Source organism: Filicampus tigris, chromosome 5 (genome assembly GCF_054856515.1).
Source record: "Filicampus tigris isolate MCC_2025a chromosome 5, RoL_Ftig_1.0, whole genome shotgun sequence".
NCBI classification, from domain to species: Eukaryota; Metazoa; Chordata; class Actinopteri; order Syngnathiformes; family Syngnathidae; genus Filicampus; species Filicampus tigris.
In genome coordinates this window covers 6,864,723-6,890,568 of record NC_141221.1, presented here as the reverse complement: position 1 = coordinate 6,890,568, position 25,846 = coordinate 6,864,723, and the positions used below count along the sequence as shown (strand labels likewise).

Below are 25,846 nucleotides of genomic sequence, written 5' to 3'. Positions count from 1 at the left end.
ATTATTTGTTGTTGTTTTCTATTTCATTTCAGTTAATCAGTTGTATTCAAATGCGTACCTACACATGTATTTGAAAAAATATGTTATATGTGCATTTGCAATTTTTAGTAAAGATTTAGTGTAGCTGAATGGTCCTTGTGGCTGACAACCGCCTCCGGCATCAAGACAACTACTTTTCCCACAAGACATTGCGTGGAGCGCGAAACCCGTCATTGTCCATCAGCCAATCATTTTCGCTCATACGCGGAACTTTGTAGAAGAGGGAAATACAGTTTGTGGACGTCGTCTGGAAACATATAACTTTAGATCTTTTATGTAAAAATGAAAACGATATATTCGTTTTACCGGGATTTGATTTCTTCTTGTTATTCAAGGGTAAGTATACTTCATTTTGCCGTTTAAAAACAAGCGAGTGTCTATTCCGTTGAATTTAATGTAGAAGAAGACTACTTGCATGTCAATTTTCATAATCTACATTTTAGCCTATCATCATGTACGTAGACAATGTTTATGTCAATGTCCTTGTAGTTTTCGTCCAATCGTGTTTCCTAATATTTTCGCACTTTTCAATAACACAGAGCAGCACACGCTTAGTTTTTAATAAAAAGTGATGTTTTACCGATTTGATTATACTGGAATAATATAAACATTCTCATAATTGGAACAGCAAACGGACCCCAACCTAAAATCCACAAGCCTAGTCGTACAAATCTTCAAAGATAATATTTGACAAGTCACATCTTATTCCTTCTCCAGAGGGTCTTTTGGCAGCCAAAACCCGGAGCAGCAGCAGCTTAGCTCAGAGCGCTTTTTCTGCTTGTACAGTACACATTTTTGTGGGCAACTTATGTGTTCGTTGTCAGCATTGTTTTCCTGTGATATCGCCATAGAAAGGCTAGCAGTGGCAGCAAAGGAAAAAAATGACACGCTAAGTACAAAACAGAGGGTTCTCGGTTCTGAAAAAAAGAATGGCATTAAATGAATGTGAATATTTTTTTGAATGAGTGTAATTTTAAGAGTGTGAATATTTTTATTAACAACTGGGCTACTGCTAGTTTTCCCCCATATTTCACCCAATTCCACCTTTCTTGTAATTCCACATTTTACACCCCCCAAAATTCCAATTTATGATAAAATGCAACAAATCTCCCTCAAAATTTGCACATTTTCAGCTGAGTCAAATTCTACATATTCCTACTTTTTTGTTGAAGATTTCCACATTTTCCATGTGAACATTCACAAACTAATAAAAAGTGTTACAAATCTTTTTTTTTTCTTCTTCATATTTCAAAGTCTCTTAGTCTACATTTGAATTTTAAAGTACAATGAACCCCTGCATACTTGTGGTTCAGCACCCACTGATTCACCTATTTGCAGATTTTGTTCCAATATTTTTTTAAAAATGTGTTTAAAAAAAAAAAGAGGGGCCGGTGTGAGGAAACTCCTGTTTTTTTTTTAGCTATGTGTCGGCTGGCAAGTTCCCTATTCCCCGCGAATAGTGGCAGCCCACAGTACAGCATTTCAGTTCAGCGTCAGCTCTTCATTCACATGTAGTTTCCCCCCAAAAAATATATTGGACTTGGAAATTGGGTTAACTACACAGTGGTTAACATATGGTTATATTTCCATGACGGTTGGGAATATTGAAATATTCTTAAAACATTGCCCTTACAGTTAATACAGAGTTTATGATGTCGGCATTTTGAACCTGAAACAAATTATTTTGATTTCCCTTGTAGTGAACCCTTGATTTTCACCTAGGATGAGGATCAAGCCCTGCGGCGGGAAGCAACAATTTCCAATTACTGCCCACCCAAACGGTTAGTACTTGCATATAGATGTCACGAGATAGCAGCAAAGCACATTTTTTTAAATTAGGCAAAGCTCTGGTCTGACTAAATCAAACTCCTCCCCTCAATTCAAAAATGGTTCTTGGAACCGAGATGCCACCAAATGGCGCTAAAGCAATCTGTTTACATCAGACATGGCTTTGGCCGGCCACGAGTAGGTAAATTCGTCAATGCCGAACTGCAAATATGCGGGGTTCACTGTATTTCCCATGGGAAGAATCGATTCATAATGGTCGAACAGTCTCCATTCATGGATTGTGTTTGGTCTTGGAGGTTCCATTGTATACTATATCGTCACATAATCCTTGTCAGCTATGAATTTATCGGTTTCCATGGTGATGGCTGTGAAGCAGAAAATGTTATGACATCACAAAGGTTTGGAAGCCAAATACAAAAGGACTGCTGCTGTCTTCTGCTGTTACTTTGACATGACCGATTTTATGCCTGCTTTTGTTCAAACTGCTCTTATAGTTAATTCAAAGTTCATCCCCAGACAGCAGTCAAGCATGTTTTCACGCCTGTTGCGATTAGCCTTTGACATCTACGGCCTGGCCTGCCAGAAGATGTTCAGCGTGTTCTTTGCGGCGGAGAAGGAGCGTCTGGAGAAGGAAGTGAGCGACCTGCAAGCGCAACTCCAATGTCTGGAGGAGCGGGTCAAGTCACAAGGGCCCGCCGCGGTGGAGCTCTCGGCCAAACTGCGACTGGAAATGGACGAGTACAAGACCCTGTGGGACCAGGTGGAGTACTTGACCAATGAGGTGGAAGTGGAGAAGATGAAGAAAAAAACCGAGAGTGATCTTCTCCAAAAGGTGCGGGACATGTGTTTGGGGGACGAGCACGAGAGGATGAGACGACTCCAAGAACTAGCCTCGGAGGGAGACCGCGTGGCCGCCGAAGGTCCGACGCAACCGCCCCCGAAAGAACAGGCAGAGAGTGACGAAGACGAGCGAAGGTGGAACGAGGTCTTCATGGAACTGATGGAAGCAGAAAGCCAATTGTCTTATCAGAAGGGCCTGGAGGAAGTGTTGGCCTTGAAGGAGCAGGAACTCCGCAAGGAGGAAGCCCAAAACAACATCATCCAGTGGGTCATTGAGAAGGAGATGGAGTTTGCGGCTGATTACAAGAACGAGTTGCAGAGGCTCTGTAACAGCAACAATGAAGGCATTTCCCACGGTTGAATCAAAGCTCCAAAGGAAGCAACATTTCATATTGACCTTTTGCTCCACCAAAGTCATTGCAGTTTGCAATTAGCAGTCTTATATATTTATTTACTATCAGGGAATGGATGATCCGCGGCACAAGTTGACTATAGTGGTGAGTGTGTCTGGCTCACATTGCAAGTAAATGGATTGGATGGGATCTCTCTGTGAATGTTCTGAACTCCTGGTTAAGATTACAAATCCTGCCTCGAGGGAGGAGTATCGCATGGATAGACGATGTCACGTTGGTCTTCTTAAATGAATCGGCAGCCTATGTTGTGATTTCAGCCGAGTGGTGCCCTTCATTTTGTCCCAATTGCTTCAGGACGCCATTAATCAACAACATTGAAACATTGATTAAAAACAATTGACAATTTATAGTGATCCATTACTTGACAAATTGGTAAACCCGAATGCCATAAAGGGTTTCAAATCGGTAATTCGCTAAGGCAGTTGGGTCAAATACATTTCCGTCACAGGCAGTTTCCCTTGGTGACAATTACGACAATTATGTTTGATTGTTTTTGTAAAGATTTCAAACAACAAATTCAATTTGAAAAAAAATTAGTCATGGAAATAGTGTCAGGCAAACTATTTGCCGATTTGTGTTAAGAAGGGTTTTGGTGAAAATGAATGTTTGTCTCAACAAAGTGGAACAAAGTGTGCACTATAGATTTTCAGCCATAAATTGAAAACAAATCCATGTAGCAGAAGGTTGAAGTCCTTACATTTTATTTGCTTTAGTGGGCCACATCAAATTTTTGTGGCGGGCCGCATCCGGACCGAGGTCTTGCATTTGAATGTGCCCATGTCACATTTTTTTATGCCTTTATAATAATTGACATGTTTTTTGTAGCATTTTGTCCTTCAGAAAGGCGTCGCAGTTTGATGCCGTCTATTACTCCACATCTCTAAAGTACAACCTAATCCTAAAAAAAACAACAACAAAAAAACAGTCAGTCAAAACTCTGCATTTTTATACAGCTCTTGTATTGCATCCCATTAAACTGTGTACCCAATGACATTGTGTTTATCGTAAAAAAGTGGTCTGTAATTTTTGTGAGTCAGTGCGTTTGAACATATTTTTTCTGTTTTTATAGTGCGCCCTTATTGTTTTACAATGTGCAACCTTCAACAAAACACGATTAAAATTTGATTAAACCAATGTGAATGTTTACTGCCTCTCTTCCCTGTTCCTTGACAATACGCAGTCCACGACAACTCTGCAATCGTGACAACTGACTCATGTCTCTCTCTCAAAGGATCCTCGTGCAAACTTGAGCGATGTCTCAATCAGCGGTCCTAGTCCAGCAAACAGAGATGCAGTTGTGGCTGGACAAAGTTGTGTCTTGGGGCCAAGCCGACAGCGTGGACGTTCAGAAAGATACATGCTTCCACCTGTGCTCACTGAGGGATTTCCTCCAGCGACTCGTTATGCACATTAACGGCATGGTACGTATTTATTCCAGCGTAGGGGAAACTCTGATACTGTGGGTATTGATTGTTCGGTCATACAAGCACGCTTCACTGACCCCCGCTGAGAGAAATTATCAATTGGATCAGCAGCCAAATAGCCGCAGCCGTCCGATTAATGACGCTGGCGCATGCACAGTACACACACAACGCGCGCTCTCTCAGCCTCTGTCCAAGCCAGCCCACGAACAGTAAGTCCAGCGTTCGGAGGCCAACAGGGGCTGCTCTGTGCGTCGCAGAGGTCGCCTACGTCTGGCTGGCAGCACCGCAATGTTGGGTTTGTCAGGTAATAGCCACGCTGGGACCCGCAGCGCTAACCTAATGTATCCCCGAATCAGTTGCAGCAGGAAGGGCGGAAGGGGTTGTGAGATTTCAGTGTTGCGAAGACCGCGAGTGCTGTTTCTCCTCAGGAATCACGCACTTGCTTCAATAATTTTTCTTGATGGTCTTACATGCTGCGTAACGTAAAATACTGTCGTTTTTGACTGAATAAAGCTGAAAACGGATAAGAGGCTTCAAATGACTGTAATACATACTGATACCTTGACTGACGAGTTGAATTTGTTCCATGACCAAGCATGTAACTCAATTAACTCGTATGTCAAAACAGGCAAAATATTTTTAATACATTTTCTATGCAGCATAAAGACAAGAATCTGGCGTAATGGAAAAGCAGTCATGCGGTCTCAGGAAACCGGATGTCATGCAAGATTGTAATGCAAATTCAGACCTAACTGAATGACGGGACATTGTACAAGCTTATTGACACTATGCCACAGCGAGTACTTGTTGTCAGCAAAATGAAAGTCTCACATACCGGCAGTTGTCGACTGACAGCTTTGGACTGTTTGTGAATGTTTACAGCATGGTCTCCCGCCTCAAATATTAGTAATTGTGCCGAAATCTATAGCAACATAATGCTTGTCTATAAAAAGCAAAAAAAAGCCCATTGGTAAAATAATCACGTTCTTGTGAAGGAGGGGGTAAAAAAAGTTAACTTGACTAAGTTCTTCAGTTATCCCAGTCGACTGCCCCTAAGCCACTGAGGCTTGATTTACACAACATGGTTGAACTGACTCAAATCCAATATTTATTTTTTGGCACAGGCTTGGATATGCGTCATTTCATTTAAAAAAAAAACCACATGGAATCAGATTAAAATCAGGCCTCATTGATATATAAATGACTTGAGCGGACAGATTGACTCTACCCTGTCCTTGTATGGCAGATGCGGCCTTTATGGGTGGTGGCTACCAAGAGCCATGTTGTTGTGCCGGCACTGGCCCTGATTTAAAACAATACTTAACAAAATTCAACTATATATTTGTAGACCTACCTGTGAATGAAATAGTGAAGCAAGTCGTCTGTGCAGCCAAAATGCACAAAAGTACGGACAATCAAGGCAGCTGCTTCTTAATAAAACATCCACACTCCATTCCCCAGTGTATAGATAATATGATTTAACACAGTACTTAACTAAATGCGTATTGTACATTCATGCCGGCCTGTGGATGAACTAGTGAACCTACTCGGTGGCCAAATGCAGGCAAGTGTATAGCGCACAATGCGTCAGTGAGTGGCGGCGATCAAATGTGCACAGTGGATAAAGAGCAAAGATAATCATTCTGAGTGGATAAAACTCCCAAATATTGACGATTAAATATTTTTTAAAAAGCAAGAACGTGTTGATTTCATCAATTTTATTCATGGAATTTGTACTGGTGGCCCAGCGTCAGTGACCTTCGATGGCCAGGGGCCACCGCCTGACCGTGTCGGGCCACTCGAAGTTCACTGTTAATGTCGGACCTGGCAGACATGGATGGAACTTGGAGGTGCATAAACCATCAATTTAGGAAAATAATACTTAGCTGGTGAAGTAGTGTTGAGGTTATGTGCCTTTTGAACCAATGGGGTCAGGGTTAGAAGTTAGGGGAGCCAATCCAGGTCACTTAAAAATCAAGTAGATAGATATAGACACTAAATAGGAATGGGCACTTGAGACCTTCAGTGTAAATTCAGCCCAAGTGTGGATAGCTATGTCTTAAAGCATTGCTTGGCTTCCAAATCGTCTTAAAACTGTTTTGTCAGAACAGATATTAACATGAATACCTGCATGGATATGAAGAAAACAAAATCTTTGAGTTTCCATCTTCCTGTCTGTTAGCATGACTCCGGGCGTACGTCATGCTGAGGTGCGTAAAATGAAGACTTGGATAAGAAAGGGAGAAAAGAGAGAGAGAGAGAGAGAGAGAAAGCTGGTATAGTTTAATTGGACTGAAATCCTTTTTACAGGCGCTGGGCTCATAAAAGACCAGCTGAGGATAGCCTGCTTCTTGGCAGCACTCCGCATCCCTTGATGACTTAACTACTTTCTTGTGGCTCGTGCCCAAAAAGTGAAGTGTTGAATAAGAACAGTTGCTCTGGAAAGAAGTGGATGTTTCTCATTTTCTTGTTGATCTCCTCAAGGTTCCCAATAGTTTTACCCTACGAACAATTCAAAATCACATGGCTCTCGGCAGCCCTGTCATATGAAAGGAGATGAAGCGGTTTGGGAATGCCGCTGCCCACTTTATTTATTGTGCTCACCATGGAGACTGCCATTTATTGTCTGGGCTGATCTGATTGAGGTCCAATGATGTCAGGAGCAAGTGTTTCCTCTTTCCCTTTCCTCATCTTAAATTAGTAAGGATTTCTATAAACCTGTCCTTGCACTTAGAGTAATCAGATTCGGTCCGTCTTTAATCAAGAAGCATGGACCAAGCGTTTCATTCATTAGCAACAATGTCAACGATGCTTCAACTATGCGATGGATTTCAGTTCTATCTGTCTTGTGATGGTATTGACAAGTTAATGATCAGTTCATTGCAGCTGCATCATCACGGCAGCATTGATTTGACCGCATGTTGCCCAGGAAAGGAAGGTGGTGTGGGGCTCTTCATCACATGTGCTTTACTGTTGGGGGGGGGGGGCCCTTAAAGAGAAGCCGCCAATTGCCACTCTGCTTCCCATTAATGATGATCTCACTCAACTAAATGAATCAAGTTGGCCACCTTGTCTGTTTGATGTTTTTTTTTTTGGAAGCCATAGGCACAAAGCTACCCAAGCATTTGCTACTTTGAAGACGGAATTAATCATAGGTGACTTCTCTTCAATCTGTTTCCCCATTAAAAAAAAAAAAAAAAAAAAAAAGATATATACGTACGTTCTGCCTGGAGGGGGGGTCAGTAATTCAGTCGATGAGGACTTGGCGTAAATACTGGAGACTGGAAAGGTTCAAGATCCTACGGACCAAATGTTTCTCATTCTTCAGGGACCACTCGCTTTGTTGTTTTATTGAGCTTCACTGCAGCCATTATGACATAATAAAACAATGTTAGCAAAGCCATTCATTATGGTTTCCTTCAATTTAGGTTTTCGAGAGGCAGGTTTCTTTTCGCGCAGGCCAAATGTGTTTGGTCAAACAATTTCAACGAAAACCGCTGTAATTTGCGTGCCAGATAATTGATGGTGAGAGCACTTTGTAAAGAAACACGACATGCATTTTTTTTTGGGGGGGGGGGGGGGGGGTGTTTAGACCAGGCCGATAACGGGAAGTTTGCATTTTCACGAACAACAACAGCGCCCCTTGCCTCGCGAAACCTATGGAAGCCATTTCAAAGGCAGCTGCATGTGATCGTACGAGAGCTTGCTCTTTCAACACTTTGAGGCCCAGTCGGAGTTTCTCTCTGCTTGAGCAACAGCACATTGCCTCAATTACACTTGCATATGTCCAATTGCTCTGTGTGGGCTTCTCCCGCAACAAAGCTACGCTGTTGAACTTAATTAGCTCACGGCTCAAACACGATACAGGCTTGATATCGGTTAATTAGGTAATCCTGTACTTGGCTATGCTCGGGGCGCACAACATGTGCACGCTTCAATACATTACAGCTCGATTTAGGTATTTTCTTGTGATTTTTTTTTTTTTTTTTTTTCTTCTTTTTTTTGCTGGGGAGAAGGTCATAATAAATGTTGCTAAATCCTCAAATGTACTGATCTCAAACCCTGCCGGGTGAAATGTAGCATACGGTGGCTTATGAGCTACACAAACAAACACACGCACACACAAACAGAGTATAGCACCATGGACATGAGCCAGGCTCTGTTCTGTCTTTCACTACTGCTGTTATGGCGAAAACCACAACATGAAAACTATGCGGCGCTGGGAGGGCAACCAGCCTCTGCCCTGGCAGCCCAGTTCCCCCATATTGCCATAATCCTGCTGAGATGGCGGGAACTTGGGGGAGTGCTGACGTCATCCAAAATTCTTTATATATGCTGTGTTTATAAAGAGCGCAGTGTTGGGTGCCCGCGTGTGCGTTTCCATTCATAGACCCGCCAGCGTTAGCTCGTATTACTACTCACCATACCGCTCAGTGATATTAATAGTCGATGTAAATTTGATCGCAGTTGCTACGGTGGAAACCGCCCCAAGTGCGCTCTTTTTGCTCGTTTTCTTTCACACAGCAGTTAGGAATATAAAATCCAAAATAGAAAGTGATTTCGATGTGGCACACTAGCAGCAAAATTGCAACCCAGCCAGTCGAGGCTGATGACCGCCCCGCACTGAAAGCTTCCTGTCACAGTGGAGTGTTTCTCGTCACCCCTGACGCAAAGCAATTCTCTCTTGGTGTTCTATACGTTAAATGAAATGTAATGTTACTAATGATTACACAAATGAATGAAATAACGAATGATTTTGTTTTGACTGACCCAAGAGTTCCACAACCGAGACGATGAAGACGATTCCTTCTCTTGGCCAGATTTTGGGCCGTTTGTGCTGGAACCCTTTTGTCACTGCTGATGGTGAGTATGTCACAGACCCCATGCGAACTGCCCTGAACTGTGTCTTAGAATATTCCACAATAACACCCACAAACGTTTAGGCTATTCATTTATCCTAAGTCTAATTGAGATTCAATTTACACGAGTGTTTCTTTCTTTTTTAAGATAAAAGTCGAACGCTGATCTTCCAGTGTCTGTGGGAGCTGTACTCTGAGCACCCAGCCAACGCTTTGGAAAGGAAGGCTAACCAGTGGATACAGGTAGGGATTTTATCCAGTCCAATTAATTACAGTGAAACCCGCAAGGCAGAGTCCATCCACAGTCCATTCGGAATGGATGCTGTTCGACCTGAATATTGAGTTCGAATTTCATAATAGACAATTAGACAATTGTACGGGTAATGTTTAAAGCGACATTTTATCATGTGAGTATGTCGTTCTCACGCCTGAATTTTTCCCAGTGACAGTTGAACTGACTCATTTAGAAGGAGATTACTGGTTGTGCTTGGGAGGTGACTTATTCCACACAAAGGGCCCAATTTTCGTGGCCAGTGCAAGTTCAGCGCAAACTGCGCACCAGTGGAGTTTTCTTTCTTTGGGTAGTTTCATAGATGGGTGCAGGTAGAGAGGGGCGATTGCGCCATTGTGGGAGGGAACACAGCCGACTTGTTTGACATCCATTGGAAGCGGCTCCCCTCATTCCTTTTAAATTGAGAGCAGGAGAGGTGTGGTCGACATGGCAGAAGTGGACTTGCTGGAATCCATGCAGAAGATGGGGATGCACAAAGTACATTTTAAAAGGAACTGGAAGAAGATCTCCTCTTGCAGATGATGTCATGTTGGCCGCTGGAAAGTGGGCACTTTGAGGCAGCCTTCTATCCCTGATCAATTTTAAGGCAAACGTTTCATTTTGGTTGAACGCTGAACTTTTATGGATGGGACAATGCACCGTAATCAGACACTTACATTGTAAATATGCTGGATTTAGCGTCCGGCTAATACTGTGAGATGTTCGAGTTGGCACTCTGTTTTGTATTATTCTATGGACATCCTGTCTCCTCATTAGTGGTGGATGAAATAATGTTGGTTTCTGTTACTGTAATTAACAAAAAAAAAAAAAAAGAAGGGAAACAAGACTTTCAAAGCAAATGAAAGTAAGCTGTTTTTGACTTCCTTTCCTCACCAGAGAAAGATTATCATTTATATTGTGGGCCTACCCACTGGGTGACTTTATTGTGGTTTTTCAGCCTCACCAGGCAGGCAGAGAGAGTCGAGAACTTTTTAACAGGGTTCATGCAGATGGTTTACAATGTTGAACCGCCACATTTGGCAGGATTAACTTTGTGTTCTTTTGATTAATTCATGTCTCATAAAACCTCTTGCCAATTAAAACAGAGACTTGGAAGTAAACCTCCAATTTGCCAGGTGGACTTTGACATGGACGAGAGACACACAGCTTTGTTTTTGAATGCGGATGACTACGGAGTTCCTTTATTAGTATTTAAATCAACGATTTCCATTATAAGGAGCGCAAGGTAGTGAATACCATCTCGTGATACTCTTCTTTACTATGTAAAGAAGGTAACGAGGCACCTTATATTGCTAAATCGTTCATGTATAAACATTCTTTGAATCAAGACAGTTAAATTGAGTCGTTCCCCCTACAGCTCCATCCATCCATCCGTCAGTCCATTTTCTATACCGCTTTACCCCAGAGCCTATCCTAGCTGACGTCGGGTGCAACTTAGAATACGCGCTGGATTGAACACCCGTCAATCACGGGGCGCATATAACTAACCGTTCACACTCACATAGTCACTACTGAGTGGGAACTGAACCCGCACTCCGTGCAAGCCAAGTGAGTGAACCACAACACTGTTAGTGAGCCCCCTCTCTAGTTAACGCTAAGGAAATTAGAATGTTCTCATGTTCACTCTATGGTAAAATACTGCCCCCTAAAGGTTTGGAGTGTCGGATATTTGAGCTTGCTCTGGTTTTCTCTGAAGTTGGTTTCAGAGTCACCATTTTTCATGACAAACAAATATGGTTTTGTGCACCAAATTGGCCCATGTGTTCTACAGTCCTTCTTGAATGATTGTTTGCGTTAGCATATTTTTGCCTTCTCATTTTGTTTCGTCGTCGTGCGCCTGTCATCGCCGCATTTTAGCGCTCCGGCAGAAACCGACTTTGTCCTGTCCTTGCAGTAGGACCACACAGTCCTACACAGTCCTGGTGCTCTTTGAGGACATGATAAATAAAGTGTGAGAGTGTTATATTAGAGGGCTGGCGATTGCTCTTCTTTCAAGGGGTTTCTTTCGTGACTCAAGCGGTGTGAACCACAGACGGTCCCTGGAGACTCTGTGGTTGCTTTCCAGTGTTAAAGCATACCTCTGACTCTGAGCTCACACTGACTGTAATACTTTGTGTGTTTTGGAAATCATTTGTGCTTCATCAACGATTCGCGTCTATTTTGCCATGTCCCCTTTTATTACATCCTATTTCGAATGGATTTCTTCAAAGGTCCACTTGATGTCCGCCCAAACTGCTCCAGCATTATGCAGAAATGCATCAGTGTTTTTTGTGGAGCTTCTCATGTGGAATAACGCCCACTGAAGTCGTACAGTTTGGAATTCAATTGAAGTTACACATCTGAAGTCGCTCAACACTTTAAAGGTCAAAAATGCTCTTATGAGTGATGTGAGTGATACATAGTGATGTTTATGTAAATTTGTCAGCACTACAGAATTCATGTAAAGGATGAAGTCCAAGTGGATTTAGATTTTTCTTTGGCTTTTTGTATTTAGATTTTCCACGGCGCTTTTTGCTTAGTTATTTGTCCGCAACCAACCACTGCTTCTCGTTGAAAGGTTTAAAAGCAGTTCTGACATCTTGTCGGTCCTCACGAATGAGCCTGACGCCGTGTTTTCGGTTTCGTAGAAGTGACGTCAAAGACGGAAGTTCCTTCTGTTGAATAGACAGTATTTGCCTAACTACTGCCGCCTAGAGGCTTGGCATGCGTTTGAAAACGCACTTCAGCGGTGTAGTGTAGCTGCGTTTTTAACAAACGATAATGTGTATGTATTCCAACACCGCGTGGGGGAGAAATATTCGGTTGTTTAAAGAAAAAAAAAAAAAAGCCCGGGTACGTGTAGTAGACAAGGCCTGAGAGACTCGCCTCCCAGACACATGCAGTTGCTTTAAGTACTGTACTCACAACATGTCCACAGTGCACTTCAGAGGACGAGTGTTGATTTTAAGATTAGTTTTACTGTACTTAACATTAACGGTGGCTTGATGACACGATGACACTGCATTGGGCAGTGTTGGTAATAATGGTGTTTTTTTGTTTTTTTTTTACATTAATGGAGTAATGTAACTTGTTTTTTTTCCTTGGTTGAAATACCGTTAACATTATGTACGTTAAATGCGATGCGTTACAAATACAATTAACTTATTAGTCTCCGACTACTGTGTAATCGTAGCACACTCGGGCTCCACAAAAAACTGTTGGTTGGGAGTGCTTTGCATAGAGATAAGCAATCATGAATGGCAGTCACGGCAGCCAGGCGGAGCTAGTGCGTATACACACAAACCGGGACCAGCAACGTGTGCAAAATGTCAACCACTCCACTAAATTTACCAAGCAACGAAGATGGCGAGTCCGGAGCAGTCCGATGGAATTTTTTTCGGGGTGGAGATATAAGTACTATTTCAGATTCATCAAGGTCAGAGGCAAGTATGTCTATGTAAAATGCCAAATATGCACGAGATAGTGGAGGGAGACTGATAATTGAATGAATCTGCAGGTTGTCCGGGCTCTCATTTAGGGTGAGAAACTCGGCCAACCGGGAGGGGAAATCATTTGTCAGATTACTCTTTTAACGGTGGGAATGGAGTTACGTAGCGTCCTTACTTTAAGCGGCTGTACTAACACTGTTCCCTGGTGATGTATTCCGAGCATGCGCCACCAGGAAGAGGCCCCAGGGACGACCCCGGGCACACTGGAGAGACTATTGCCGCTTTTCCATTCGGCCCAAGCAGCACCATATCACACCACTCCGCTTGGCCCGGCACCACATCACACGCCTTTCCTTTGCTTGCTTTTCTTTTAAACAGTCGCCGGTGTACTTTCGACACTTTATTGAATGGGACAAACTGGACTCCAGCTCACAGTCATTACACTTGATAAAAACATTGTCTTTTATTTCTTTACATTGATTTTTTCTTTACAATACTGTGCCTTTTTTCTTCATTAAAACCACATTAAAATGTTTTTTTTTTGTGGAGGGCTGTAACAGATTAATGCCATTTCAATTCCCTTTCATTAGGGAGAGTTAAGAAGGCAATATTTTATTTTCTATAAGCAAAATGCGAATTCAGAAGTCAGAGTTCAATCTGCATCCTGGAAGCGACTGTGGTCGATCTCAAATGTTCAACTGCACTATGAATTGTGAATTAACCTTGTAAATCTGTCTATATATGCTTTTCTCATTGGCTTGGGCTCTTCAGCCATAGCTTAGCCAGTGCCATCTGCTTTTTTATACAAGCCTGGTTTTAAGGGTATAATTGCTGTGGTGTCTGAAAGCCAGCTCGGTGGCTATTTTTCTGGGAACAAAAAATGACTTTTGACTCCAAACATTTGCCGTGCAACAATCGGTTTGTCTTTCATCGCCGGCGACCACGCCCCTTTTGTTCTTTTCTAAAAGAGCCAGCAAGTCACTCCAGTCGGTCGTCATTGTGTCGAGCCAGGCTTCCTTGGCCAGTCTCACTCCGTCAATCCGACTGTTCCTCCAAAGCGAGTGGGATTGCTTTTGTGTGGACTTGGGCTTGGAGGGTGCTCACATGGTAGTGATTGGGGTTTGTTTTGTGAGGCGACGTGGAGGGTATAACCACACGGCTCCGCCGACAGCACAGCAATGACTCGCCGCGTGGCATTTCAACTATTCTACTTGTCTCGCTTTCCAGTCCCCACCATCTCCTTTTGTCTTCAGAAACATCCGCAAAGTCCGCTCTTTGGGGTGGGCTTGTTACCGACTGCGGTCAATTGAAGTCACAAAACGTTGTAGCAAAATATGAGGCCCTGTTGTCAAAGTGGCTTTTCTAAATAAGAGTATTGCTTTAATGTGGCGCAGCAGAAATGGTGACAGGAGGGAAAACCAAACCTCTTGAAACCTAACCCAAAATGTTGTTTATGAATCGTTTGACCACTGAATAGTATACTCTTATCTTGCTTTTATTCCAGCTTTTAGTCAAATGCGTAATTGTATGGAAGAAACCACCATTTAAAAAAAAAAAAATCTCCCACCATGAAAAGCAGAGTCCAAAAGGCTCTTTCGTTAACATTTCTATTTCATCGGTCTAGTATTTCCTCTCCTTGGCCCTTCTTCATGATCACCATCACCACCGTCAGCCTTTTGCACAGTCAAGAATCATTTGAGTTTATTGGAGTCGTTTTATCAGTGTGTGTGTGTGTGTGTGTGTGTGTGTGAGATGAGGCCCCTTCTGAAAAATGCTTGTAAAACAGTGAGGTCCTTAGTAACAAAGAATGCTCACATCTAAAGGTCCTCCTCATATGTTGTCCATACATTCTTACCTCCTGGAATGCCTTTTTTTTTTTTTTTTTTTTTAATATACAGTATATATATAAAACATTCCCGCACATGTCTTTGAAACAATGCCAACAGAGTCGTCCTCAATTAGCTTTGATGGTAAATAGATCTTAAGGATTGTTACTGTAAGCATAAAGTGGCAATAACCTGCTGCTACATATTGTGTTGCCCTGACTTCCACAGAACCTGTTGTGTCAACTTACCACCGAAGATGACAAATCGCCATCCGATTTTTTGCTCAAACATTTAGACGTGTCGCCAACACGGTACCAGCTCCAACTCCTCAGAAAGGTATTGACTCCCAATCATTATGGCGGCCTGCTTAATACATTGCATGATACATAAAATACAACAATGCTTTTCAAACTATTCAGGTGGTGGCGTGCTTGCAGGAAGACATCGGAAAAAGCTGCACTTCATTGGCAGACATAAATGAGAGGTGAAGCAAAATGGTTAAAGGCCCTGTAAAGTGATTATGCGATTTGTTTCTAAATATACTGTATGTAGTGATGTAACGATAACAGCGATATCATGATATCGCGATATTAAAATTGCCACAATATTGTCGTCATGTCACGATATTAAAAGCAGCATCTCTCTGTCAAAAAACACTACTTTTTGCCCGGTTCATCCGAACACAGCATTGTGAACTCCATAGACCATGATACTTTATCATATACGTTATGTACAAAAACACAATTTTGTGCCTTATTTTTTTTAATATGAGCTTTTTTTCCCCCCAATATCCTAAGTATTTATCCAGTATTGTGAGATTTTTTTTTTTTTTTTGCCAACTTCCCCACAATCTCGTCATAATTTGCATACCGTGAGGTCAATATCATGATAATATCGTAGTGTTTTACCGTTGCATCCCTAAATATATTTTACTTGGAAGAGTTGATACACAGCATTCTGATTAATTTTGCGTTTGTGGAATTCGTTAAGCAGCAAAATGCACTAGTTTTTAGCCATCTCTGGGGCGGGCCATTTTGTCGTCTGTCGACTGAAAATGACATCACGACTGCTCACAACGACCAATCACGGCTGACCTTTTTTCTGAATCTGAGCCTTGCTTAAAAAGACGTTTATTTAAACGTTAGTTATTTACCTCAAATTGACCAGTTCATTTGACTTTTTCATAATTGTGTTGACATCATATTAGGTTAATTTTTCATTTTTTTTCCAAAATAAAATTACCTGAATTGAGCCTTTTTTTCTTTGGGTCCTCAATTTGAAGGGTTAAAAAAAACAAAAACATTTCATAGATATTGAATATATATTGATATCGAGTGATATGAAATACTTGTATCATGATGCACTTTTCTACCATATCGCCCAGCGTGTATCGTGCATACACTTAATGAAAGCCTTTGTGTGCAGGTGTTCATGTGATAGGATCGTGTCTACATGCGTGGCTTGCGTTCCCCTGGTTACCTACCCTGAGGTTGCTCCTCTCATTAGATCCTTGCTGCAGCGGCCACTCACATGTGCACAAGCAGCTCTCACTAATGACTTCCTGGATGCTCTAAACTCTGCCTATACCAGGTACTCTTAACTTTCACAATCAATATACATGCTGTACTTTTGGATGTTTTTTTTTTTTTTTACACTTCTGTTTATTGGTTGTTTTATAATCGTCATTGTTATTCATCACAAGACTTTCTCTTGTGTATTTCGATTTTATGCTCATATTTTTACTTTACCCTTGCAAAGTTAAGACTTTTTTCATTATACGACTAGCTAGTGCTTTGTTTTATTCCTTAATCTTGTAAAGTGGCAACTTCGTTGACGTGAAATTGTTTTTTTTGCCTCATAAATTTGGAACTATTATTTCTACTACTGTATACTCTCTTAACATTTTAAGTTTAGTCACCTCAAATAGGTTTTTTTTTTTTCATTAAAACGTGTAGCTTAATTCGAATATTTTTCAATGTTTTTACTGTATTTACAATTCATTAAAAAATGAAGACTTCATCTTTGTAATGTTAAGAATCCTGTAATGTTTTAAGTCATAATATTCTTTATCTGGGGGGAAAAAAAATCCCATAATATTAAGAGCATCTTAGCAAACCAAAAATCTGCATTGACTTAAAATGACCACTTTTTTCCCCTCCATAAACTGTAAGTGCACTCCATTTAGTATAACCGTTTAAACATTTGCTAAATAGTTCAACTCCAACCTGATAAAGTTACAACTTTAGACTCTTAAAATTACACCTTAAAACCAAAACCAAAAATTGTAACTTTCTTTTTAGACCCTACATATTTCTCGTTCGTCCTTATGTTTTGACAAGTTTGGGGACTCTTAATCAGTTGGTTATTTAATCAGTGTTTGGACTCAGCCGCTTATTCCTCCCTGAATTGTAATACTTCCACTTAACATAGTTGATATTCCTTTGGCGACAATGCTTGGCACATATTCCTCATATTCTTCCAGGAGCAATCAATGCTAAGTGTGTTGTGTATATCAGGACACAAATCAAAGTCTCTCATTTCTTAGTTTGACTCTCTGATTGCATTGTTTTAAAAAGTATCCAAAGCCGAGCCTCGGCATCTGGTTAGCAGATGTTTTCCCGTTCACGGTGTGATACAATGTGATGTGACATAATAGATATGACTTGATTTTTCACAGCGGTTGCTTGTCACTGGAGGGCCAGGCTGTCGTGGCCCTGTGGTATCGCAGCCTGCCCAGCCTGGAGGAGGCGGTGCTCGGTCTGCTGGAGTCGACCGTCCTCGCTGACACGGCGTTGTCACCGCAGCGGCTCGAGCAGCAAATAGCTCAGTCACTACTGGTTGGTCGTTGCTTTGCTACACTGCACAGTTGAATGACCGTTAAACAAATGGGACGGTTGCCACTTTAGATTTCCAACTAGTTGTCCCAATGAGTAACGTAGCATGTAGCCTTATGGTAGAAAAATCAAAGAGGCCATTGCACTCAACTGCTCTCCATTAGAGTGTCACATCGACCGTAACTAATATTAGAATATTTTCTTCAGAACATTTGAACATTTTTCACAGATTATTTTTTTTTCCCCTTTGGATTTGCTCAGCGTGTGTCTCACATCATTTGGCCAGCTCTAAACTGCGTCTCACATCATTTGGCGTGCACCACACAGTCTTTATTGTGCGGGTTAAATCGCTTGAGTCCCCACCGCCCCCCCCCCTCCTCATTTCTCAGAGCGTAAGCTAACGTTTGGAGAGCTGTAAAGGCATTGATCATATGATGATGGTTAAGGTAATGGAGAAAGTTGTGTTGCGAGAGAAGGTACAAGCCTGTCCTAAATAAATAGCGTACAAATCATGCTTCTACACATACATGGCGGCCGCACTGAAAACTACAAAGGAGTATTAGGGCCACAGCGAAAACACTAAATAAACGGTCCAATTTCTGGGAAAAATGTCAGAAAGCCAGCAGCCGCTTAGAATATTCTTTCTTTGCCATTATTTATTCTTGTAAAATTATTTTTGGCTTACATTGCAACTTCATCCGGTAAAGCTTTTCGTATTACAATAGTATGATATTGATAAAAGGATTTGCTGAATATTTTGCCACGCTTCTTGTTAAATTTCAACTTTATTCACCTAAAATTACAACAAGTCATAAAATTGTGACTTAATTTGTCTTTTATACATACTTTTTGTTATATCTTGTGAAAATTACAACTCTATCCCCCCCCCCCAAAAAAAATACGACTTCCCCCAAAAAATTGCAACGTTTTTCAAGTAAAATTGTGATTTTTTTTTTTCTTCCCCCCACAATTACTTAGAAAAGATACTCTGGTGGGAAACAGTAATTTGGCAGCCATCTTGCCTCGCGCAAGTTGTTGTCGGTCGTGTCACTGCTGTTTTCCAACAGTGATGGTCCACTTGAGCTGTGTTGAACTGCCTAACAATGCACACTTTTCAGGTTCTGTAGCCATAAAATGAGACAGATGACTAACACTGCACTGAGAAAAAGTGTGTACGGTATATCCGCCTGTTGATTGCACTCTATGACCATCTCATGTTCACACGGGTTACTAATCAGGGCTGATGGGAAGAAGTGAGGCACATTTATGTGCGTAAGGGAGAGATTGAAATGCCAATCTTTTGTTTATGTCTATTTGAGATTTGTTTATGCTTTCATCTCTCCCTTATTTACAGTACCTCTTGTTTTTATCACCTTGGTACACACACACACACATACACGTCTTTAGTTGACATACGGTACTTTGTTTATGATTTTACATCTGGTGTAGTGTGTCTGTCGTTAAGAGGGTAGGAGGCAAACGTTTAGGTTTCACTTAGCCTTAAGGTTGTTTGGATGTCAGATGTGCACATGTGTGTAAAGGCAAAAAAAAAAAAAAAAAGTCTTTCTTTTCAATCTCTGCATCCACCTGACATTAAGGCGGACACTCCTCGTTTGGGCTTGTGCCGCCACGTCTGCGTGATCTATTCTGACTCAAGACCAATAACGATAAACATTCGCTTTCTCGTTTCCGACCGCTGAAGCAAAAGAAAAAGAAAAAAAAAAAAAAACCAGCATGTTTGTTGGGTGCCGTAAGTGAGCCTCCTTCAAGTGTTAGCGGTAAGGTAATGGAGGCGGATGCTAAAAGGCCCATCTGTTTTAAATAGCAGGAACCGTGGCACAGGGTGCATACTGGTGTGCAAAGCAAACTGCAAAAACACATCAGTACACTTTGGTGCGTGCATGTTGACAACGACACATCACTGCAGCCCAGCCAATCACTTAACGCGCAGGCTGTTAGCGTCGCTTTTACGAGAAACATGGCAAGACCGCGAATGAAAAGGTGGCGATGTTGCAATAACATTAGGAATCCACTTGATGCTTCTGTTTGCCCAAATATGATAACTTCCCATTAGGATATTGATGCACACTTAACTTTAGAAGGGAAATCATTGAAAAAGCCCCTTTTCATTTATTTCACAGACTATACTTTATTTTTGTATTTTTGTTAGACTATTGTATGTTGTCTTCTGACATGAACAACTTAAATAACGCCCAAACATGAGTTCCCTCCCACCTTTTTTTTTCCAGTAATAATCATGATGTGCTCCTGTCCTGTGTTTGTGAGAGTGTATGTTAAAAGTGTTGGTTATGAATTAAAATGTCGCAAATCAGAAGAGGGAGGAGGAGCGCAGTACAGCTGTTAAGCGTTTGTGCTGGGGCGTTTTATTAGAATGTGTTAAATGTAAAACACGTGAAGCACTTAGAATAGGTGGGGATGTGCGGAAACGAAATAAATTGGAGTTGGGGCAAAGAGTTGATCTGGAGGGACATCTAGTGGTGTGTGCTCAGAACGTTTTTGCCTGTCTTTTCCAGCCTAAGGCCTGTGCTCAACACTGCTCCATCTTCTTGTTGGTGAGTGATATTTTCAGGTGAGTCACACTGTCCACATGCGTGTTATTCATCGCGCGCTTTGACGTACGGCGGTGCCACTCGAGCGAAATTCGTCTTTTTGGACTGACTTGTGTGTGTTTGACAGGTCCGTACTCAAGAAGCACGAGGATCACCCGTGCGTTAAGGATCTCATCCAGAGCTTTACCAGCTGCTTCTATAGGGAACTGGCACTCTTGCATACACAGGTACTGTCATTCCGTGTGTGTGTGTGTGTTTTTTTTAACATTTACTCCATTTTTGTATTTCATGTTTGAATGATAGCAGACCGTTTACTGAGACTGGCCTGCATGAGGCCAATTCTGAATGTATTCTTGATATTTCATCTTAATTTTGGGGAAGCTCCAAGTTTTTTTTTTTTTCTTCTAAAATTCTGCCTTTATTTAGTGAAGTAAAAACGTCTCTTGTAATATGAAAATCCTGTAAAATAATTTATTCCTTTGTAATATTTTTTATTTATTTATTTATAAATAAATCTTGAGTTGAGTGTCGTATCCCTAGCTACTAAAATAAGTTTTCATTGTATATTGTTACCAATGTTGCAACTCTATGTATACCGGTAATTTGTTTTCCCTCTTAATATTATGACTTCATCTAACAGAGTATTTCTTACCCTTATATGTTATATTATGTCATGACTTCAAATTTATTTATTGTAATATTAGGACTATCTGCTAAAATATAATTTTTACCTCGTTTATAATTTTTACCTCGTTTATGAATATATTGTAAGTTTTTCCTTTGCAATATTTTGACTTGATCTTGTATGCTGTCAAAACATTGAATATATCCACTAAACATTTTTGCTTAATATATACATATTTTGACTTAATCTAGTGAAATAAATCTTTCCTTGTAATATTTTTATTTTATCTGTTATAACTATATATATCTATATATGTATATATAGATATATATAGTTATATATAGTTATATATATATATATATATATATATATATATATATATATATATATATATATATATATATATATATATACGTATATATAATTATATATATATGTATGTATATATATATATATATATATACGTATATATAATTATACGTATATATATATATATATATATATATATATATATATATATATATATATATATATATATATTTACAACTATATATAATATAACATTAGGATTTTAGGAAATAATATGCCTATGTTTTTACTTACCATATTCATGTAAAATTACAACATTTTTTCAGACCATGCCACCCTGGCCACAATATTAGGAACACAGATTTAATGCAAACTCTCAAATTGCTGTCTTAGTTTTGATTGTCACAAGGTTTATTTATTTTTTTGTAGTGGTGTAGAATTCCATCAAAGCGTTTTCGAATACTTGGATTGCCCATTTTTGGAAACACTAGATGGCAGTGGCAGCCTGCTCAACAGACGTCATCTTGATGACTGCTGTGGCACTGCCCGAAACGCTAACCTATTACACGCTACGTTATAACACACTCCGCAACTAGTGTGTCACTGCCACACAACCTCAACGTTTGTCATTGGCAGAGTGCCACTCATTCATTCACTTTTTTTTTTTTTTGGTCTCACTTCAGACCCCTTTGAAGGCCTTCTTCCCTCACTGCCCCCCAAATCTGCTGCTTCCGCTCTTGACGCAGCCTCCAGGTCAGTGTGTGTGTGTGTGTGTGTGTCTATCTATTCACTCAATGCACAATACCTTGTATTATCCGAACTAGATGCAGCTTCCTGCTATGCAGTGAATGAATAATTGTTTCGCCAGTCAATACTGGTTAATGACAGTGATGATTGCTCTCACATGATGTGCAGTCAGTGTCAGCCATCAGCTATTAAAAGTATTAAGCTTGGTTGTGAGCTGCTTCCTTATAAGCCAACTCATGCGCGCTCATCATCGGTCCAAACATTAGGTACACTTACACAATCAATACAAAAGCTGTAGTGACACTGTCAGGCACTCAAATCCAAAATGAGAACACTGGCAAGGAGCTGCAGTAGACCGCAGCTCATGTGACCCAGATGCTCACATGCAGACCAACCAACTTCCAGCTCCTAACGTCACTCACTTGGCCACACCCCTTAATGACACAATCCAACACGAAATGCTACACAGAGTCGCCACGGATCCTTAAAAAGTCTTAAAAGGGCATTGAATCCATGAATGTAAAAATGTGGCATTCAAATGTATAAATCAATATTTCTCAAGGCTTAAAAATGTTTACACATGACAAGTAGGATTGTAAGGTTGAAAATATGAGGGCCTGACCAATTAATCAGCTGGACGATTCAAACAGCTGTTATTAGTGCTCTTAAAATCGGCAAAAAGTTGTTTTTTTTCTTCCTCAAGTTTTGCATTTTTAAAAAAAATATATATATGAACCCATTACAAGACAAGAGAAAGAGGCTCAGATTTAGAAACCAGGCCAGCCGTGGTTTCTAAATCTGAGCCGCGATTGGTTGTTGTGAGCAGTTGTGATGTCATTTTTAGTCGACAGAAGACAAAATGGCCGCACCCTGAGATGGCTAAAAACGAGTGGAATAACACTTATTCCACAAACGCAATATTAATCAGAATGCCCAGTTTCAACTAGTGGTCTTGCATAGAACATATTCTTGGAAAAAAAAATGTTTGCGCTTTAAGCTGAAAGAGCCCTGCTACAGTGGGTATAGTAATTACATTCTTTCTTTATTTTTCTATTTACTTATATTTGATACAAAACGGTGCAATTTTTTCTGTATTGAAAAAAATGTAACAAAAAAAGATGGTGGTGTTTTTAGATGGGCACAACGGGGAAAAGTAAGAGTTTGGCCATGGAACAATTTAAACGTGTAAGTCTCGGTAGTAGTATTTATTTACATTGTGGTGGAAAACACTCCTTCATCCTATTGGCCACGCGCAACTAACACAGGTCATCATTTTGTGGTCGTCTCCAGTGTTGTTGGGATGAACATGTCTAGTTGTGCTTATCAATGTGTGCCCACACCTGGCCCGCATGTGTTGAGGAAGGATTGACATGAATGGCGCCATTAAGGGAACACTGGATCGCAGCCAGAACTCGGAGTTAATGATTACTACTTATTTTGGTGTTTGCACGAGAAAGGCTAATCCTTTGCAGGAGCCGAATGGAAATGAGAAGTGTGACGAGCTGAACTTTTCACATTTTTTTTTTTTTATCCTGATTTCCGCTCACTGAAAAGTTGCCTTTGCATTGTTAAAACACGGCCCGAGGGTTGAACCAAGAAGTACTGCACTGTACACTAACCAGACACTTTATTAGGTACACTTGCACGATATCACTTAGACTCAGTAAAACATTCTGCCTTTATATCATCTATTTTCTGTAACTAATCGCAGGGTAGACATTGTAGACGAACAACGGTTCACACAATGAAACGCAGAAGTATTGTTTTTGAGATATGGGAGGAAGCTAGAGAGAATATTCAGAGAGATGTCGCCATGCACATTCGATACAAGATCTCCTGACGATGAGGTGGGTGGTTAAAAACAAGTACCTAAGTTACCATACTGCCCCTTTCCAAAATAATATTCATCCATCCATTCATTTGCCGATCATTAACACAGTAATTCGCAAATTGTGGGTACTATTACCACTAGTGGTTTGTGGGCTCCCTCTAGTGGTAGGTGAAAGAATCACTGCCAAAGTACACTTCAGTTTTAATTGACTTTGTAGTTCATACATTTGCATTTCATTTTTCAAAAGCTGTTTGTTTTTAGGCACATTTTTTTGTAATGTGCAGTACATTTTAATTGGATCATTATTTAAGGACAAAGTTTTTCATTTCCTGCAGTTTTAACATTCAAAATGTGCGCAACGTCGCAGTGGCGGAAAATGGCGGTGCGTGAGAAGTCCGCCTTTGCGTGTCAGCGCCGTTTATATAGAACAGCAACCTCGGTGAAAAAGTTGGTGGCTTTCGTAGGCAGTTTAAAAAGAGCTATCATGAAATTCACAACTGTCAGCAATGTCACTTTTTACATTTTAATGGAAAATAATATATCCTACTGAGAGATGGCCTAAAATATCAGACACAGCCAGTTCCTGGTTCTACCGCACTGTAAACCGCAATCACACGAAATAAACGTTAAATTCGATATCTTTGTAAGGACAAAATAGTTGCTGAAACTGTTGTATTGAAGATCATTAAAGTGTGCTTAAAAAGTGTGAATTTTCCTGAATTGCACAGTCACAGGAATTTCAGATAGTAATTGAGTGTAAAAAGGGCAGATTTGTGTGCGGGGGTGTGTGCGCACGAATGTGTCCTTTGCAGAGGCGTCTGGGGAGGCTCGCAGACGTCACCTGAACTGGCTCAGCGACTCATTACGAAGACTGACAGAGGGGGAAGAGGAGGCAGGAGGCAGCGGCGGGTTAGACGCTCCATCTATCGACCTATTTAGGGCTCAACAGTTAATCAAATTAATTTGGGGGGGGGGGAAAACGCATTTGGGTTGCACTATTGTGTAATCTGATTGTATTTATTGCAATACAGATGAATTTATTCCTTGTTTATTAATAAAATACACAGGGAAGTGGCCCTTGAAAAACCCATCCCGTATTAAATCACAATTACGAGATTGAGGGATAAAAAAAAATTTTTTAAAAAAGAACGCAATTAGATTATTTCCAGCGCCGTTCAGCCCTACTATGTGATGTCATCTTTCTAGTGATGGTGTTGGCGTGGTGTTTGAGGCCTGGTTCCTGCTGGTCCAGTGTTCCCACTGGGTGCAGGAGGCCCTCCAGTTGCTGGCCACCACCCAGCCCCAAGACTGCCACCCTCTGCTGTGGCTGCTGACCTTTTACCACCACCCCACCAACAGGGGGCACCACAGGAACCAACGACTGGTAACGTCGTCTTCCCAGAAACAGTATCGACTCAAAGGTCAACTAACACCCCGAGTTATACATGGTCATGATAGTCTGGGGGATTTTAACCCTCTATTATGGGATAAATGAAACATTGAAATCAAAACGCAGAAGTCCAAATTGATTTAACATCCTCAGCCCCTTTGCATTTCAGTGGTCGTCAATTGTATGCGGATTTTTTCTATTTCCGGGCCATTGCGGTCGCGGGGCGCCACCGTATCCCACTTTTTGGACTTGAAACGATACATTCATTTAAACGTGGGAGTACGACTTGAAAAAAAAAAGATGTGTCTCCTTCCTAGACGACAGTTCTAAAACGTTGTGAAAAATCGCACTCGGCCACAATGTCTTGAAAATGAAAAAGCGAACGGGCACAAAATGTCAACCCCCGAGATTCTCTTCGGTGTTAAATTGCTAACAGCAAAGCCCTGGGTGGACGCAATTGGCCGTATGCCACGTGTGAAGAGCAAACACACAGAAGGAAGAGACACATTAAAAAGTAAATAATGGATGAGCGCCATCCGAGGGAGGAGGGGGATGAAGAAGTATTGATTCCAGCCGTTGGGCCGCCTCCTCTCATAACGGAGGAGACGGGCCGTCGTCTGTGGCCGCCTTT

General features: G+C 41.0%; 1 protein-coding gene across 2 annotated transcripts in view; it reads left to right on the top strand.

Moving 5' to 3' along the window:
* Positions 1-290: 290 nt before the first annotated feature.
* The window catches only part of fancc (FA complementation group C), a 29,066-nt gene continuing 3,510 nt past the window's right edge, over positions 291-25,846 (top strand). For both annotated transcript variants that reach the window (XM_086030564.1, XM_086030565.1), the window contains exons 1-14: positions 291-375; positions 1,740-1,820; positions 4,312-4,501; positions 9,280-9,367; positions 9,512-9,606; positions 15,138-15,245; positions 15,329-15,393; positions 16,335-16,499; positions 17,587-17,746; positions 20,278-20,333; positions 20,441-20,540; positions 21,931-22,000; positions 24,638-24,734; positions 25,032-25,209. In XM_086030564.1, the coding sequence (XP_085886690.1) occupies positions 4,334-4,501; positions 9,280-9,367; positions 9,512-9,606; positions 15,138-15,245; positions 15,329-15,393; positions 16,335-16,499; positions 17,587-17,746; positions 20,278-20,333; positions 20,441-20,540; positions 21,931-22,000; positions 24,638-24,734; positions 25,032-25,209 (1,350 nt within the window). In that variant the 5' untranslated portion in view covers positions 291-375; positions 1,740-1,820; positions 4,312-4,333. The remainder of the gene's footprint in view (positions 376-1,739; positions 1,821-4,311; positions 4,502-9,279; positions 9,368-9,511; positions 9,607-15,137; positions 15,246-15,328; positions 15,394-16,334; positions 16,500-17,586; positions 17,747-20,277; positions 20,334-20,440; positions 20,541-21,930; positions 22,001-24,637; positions 24,735-25,031; positions 25,210-25,846) is intronic.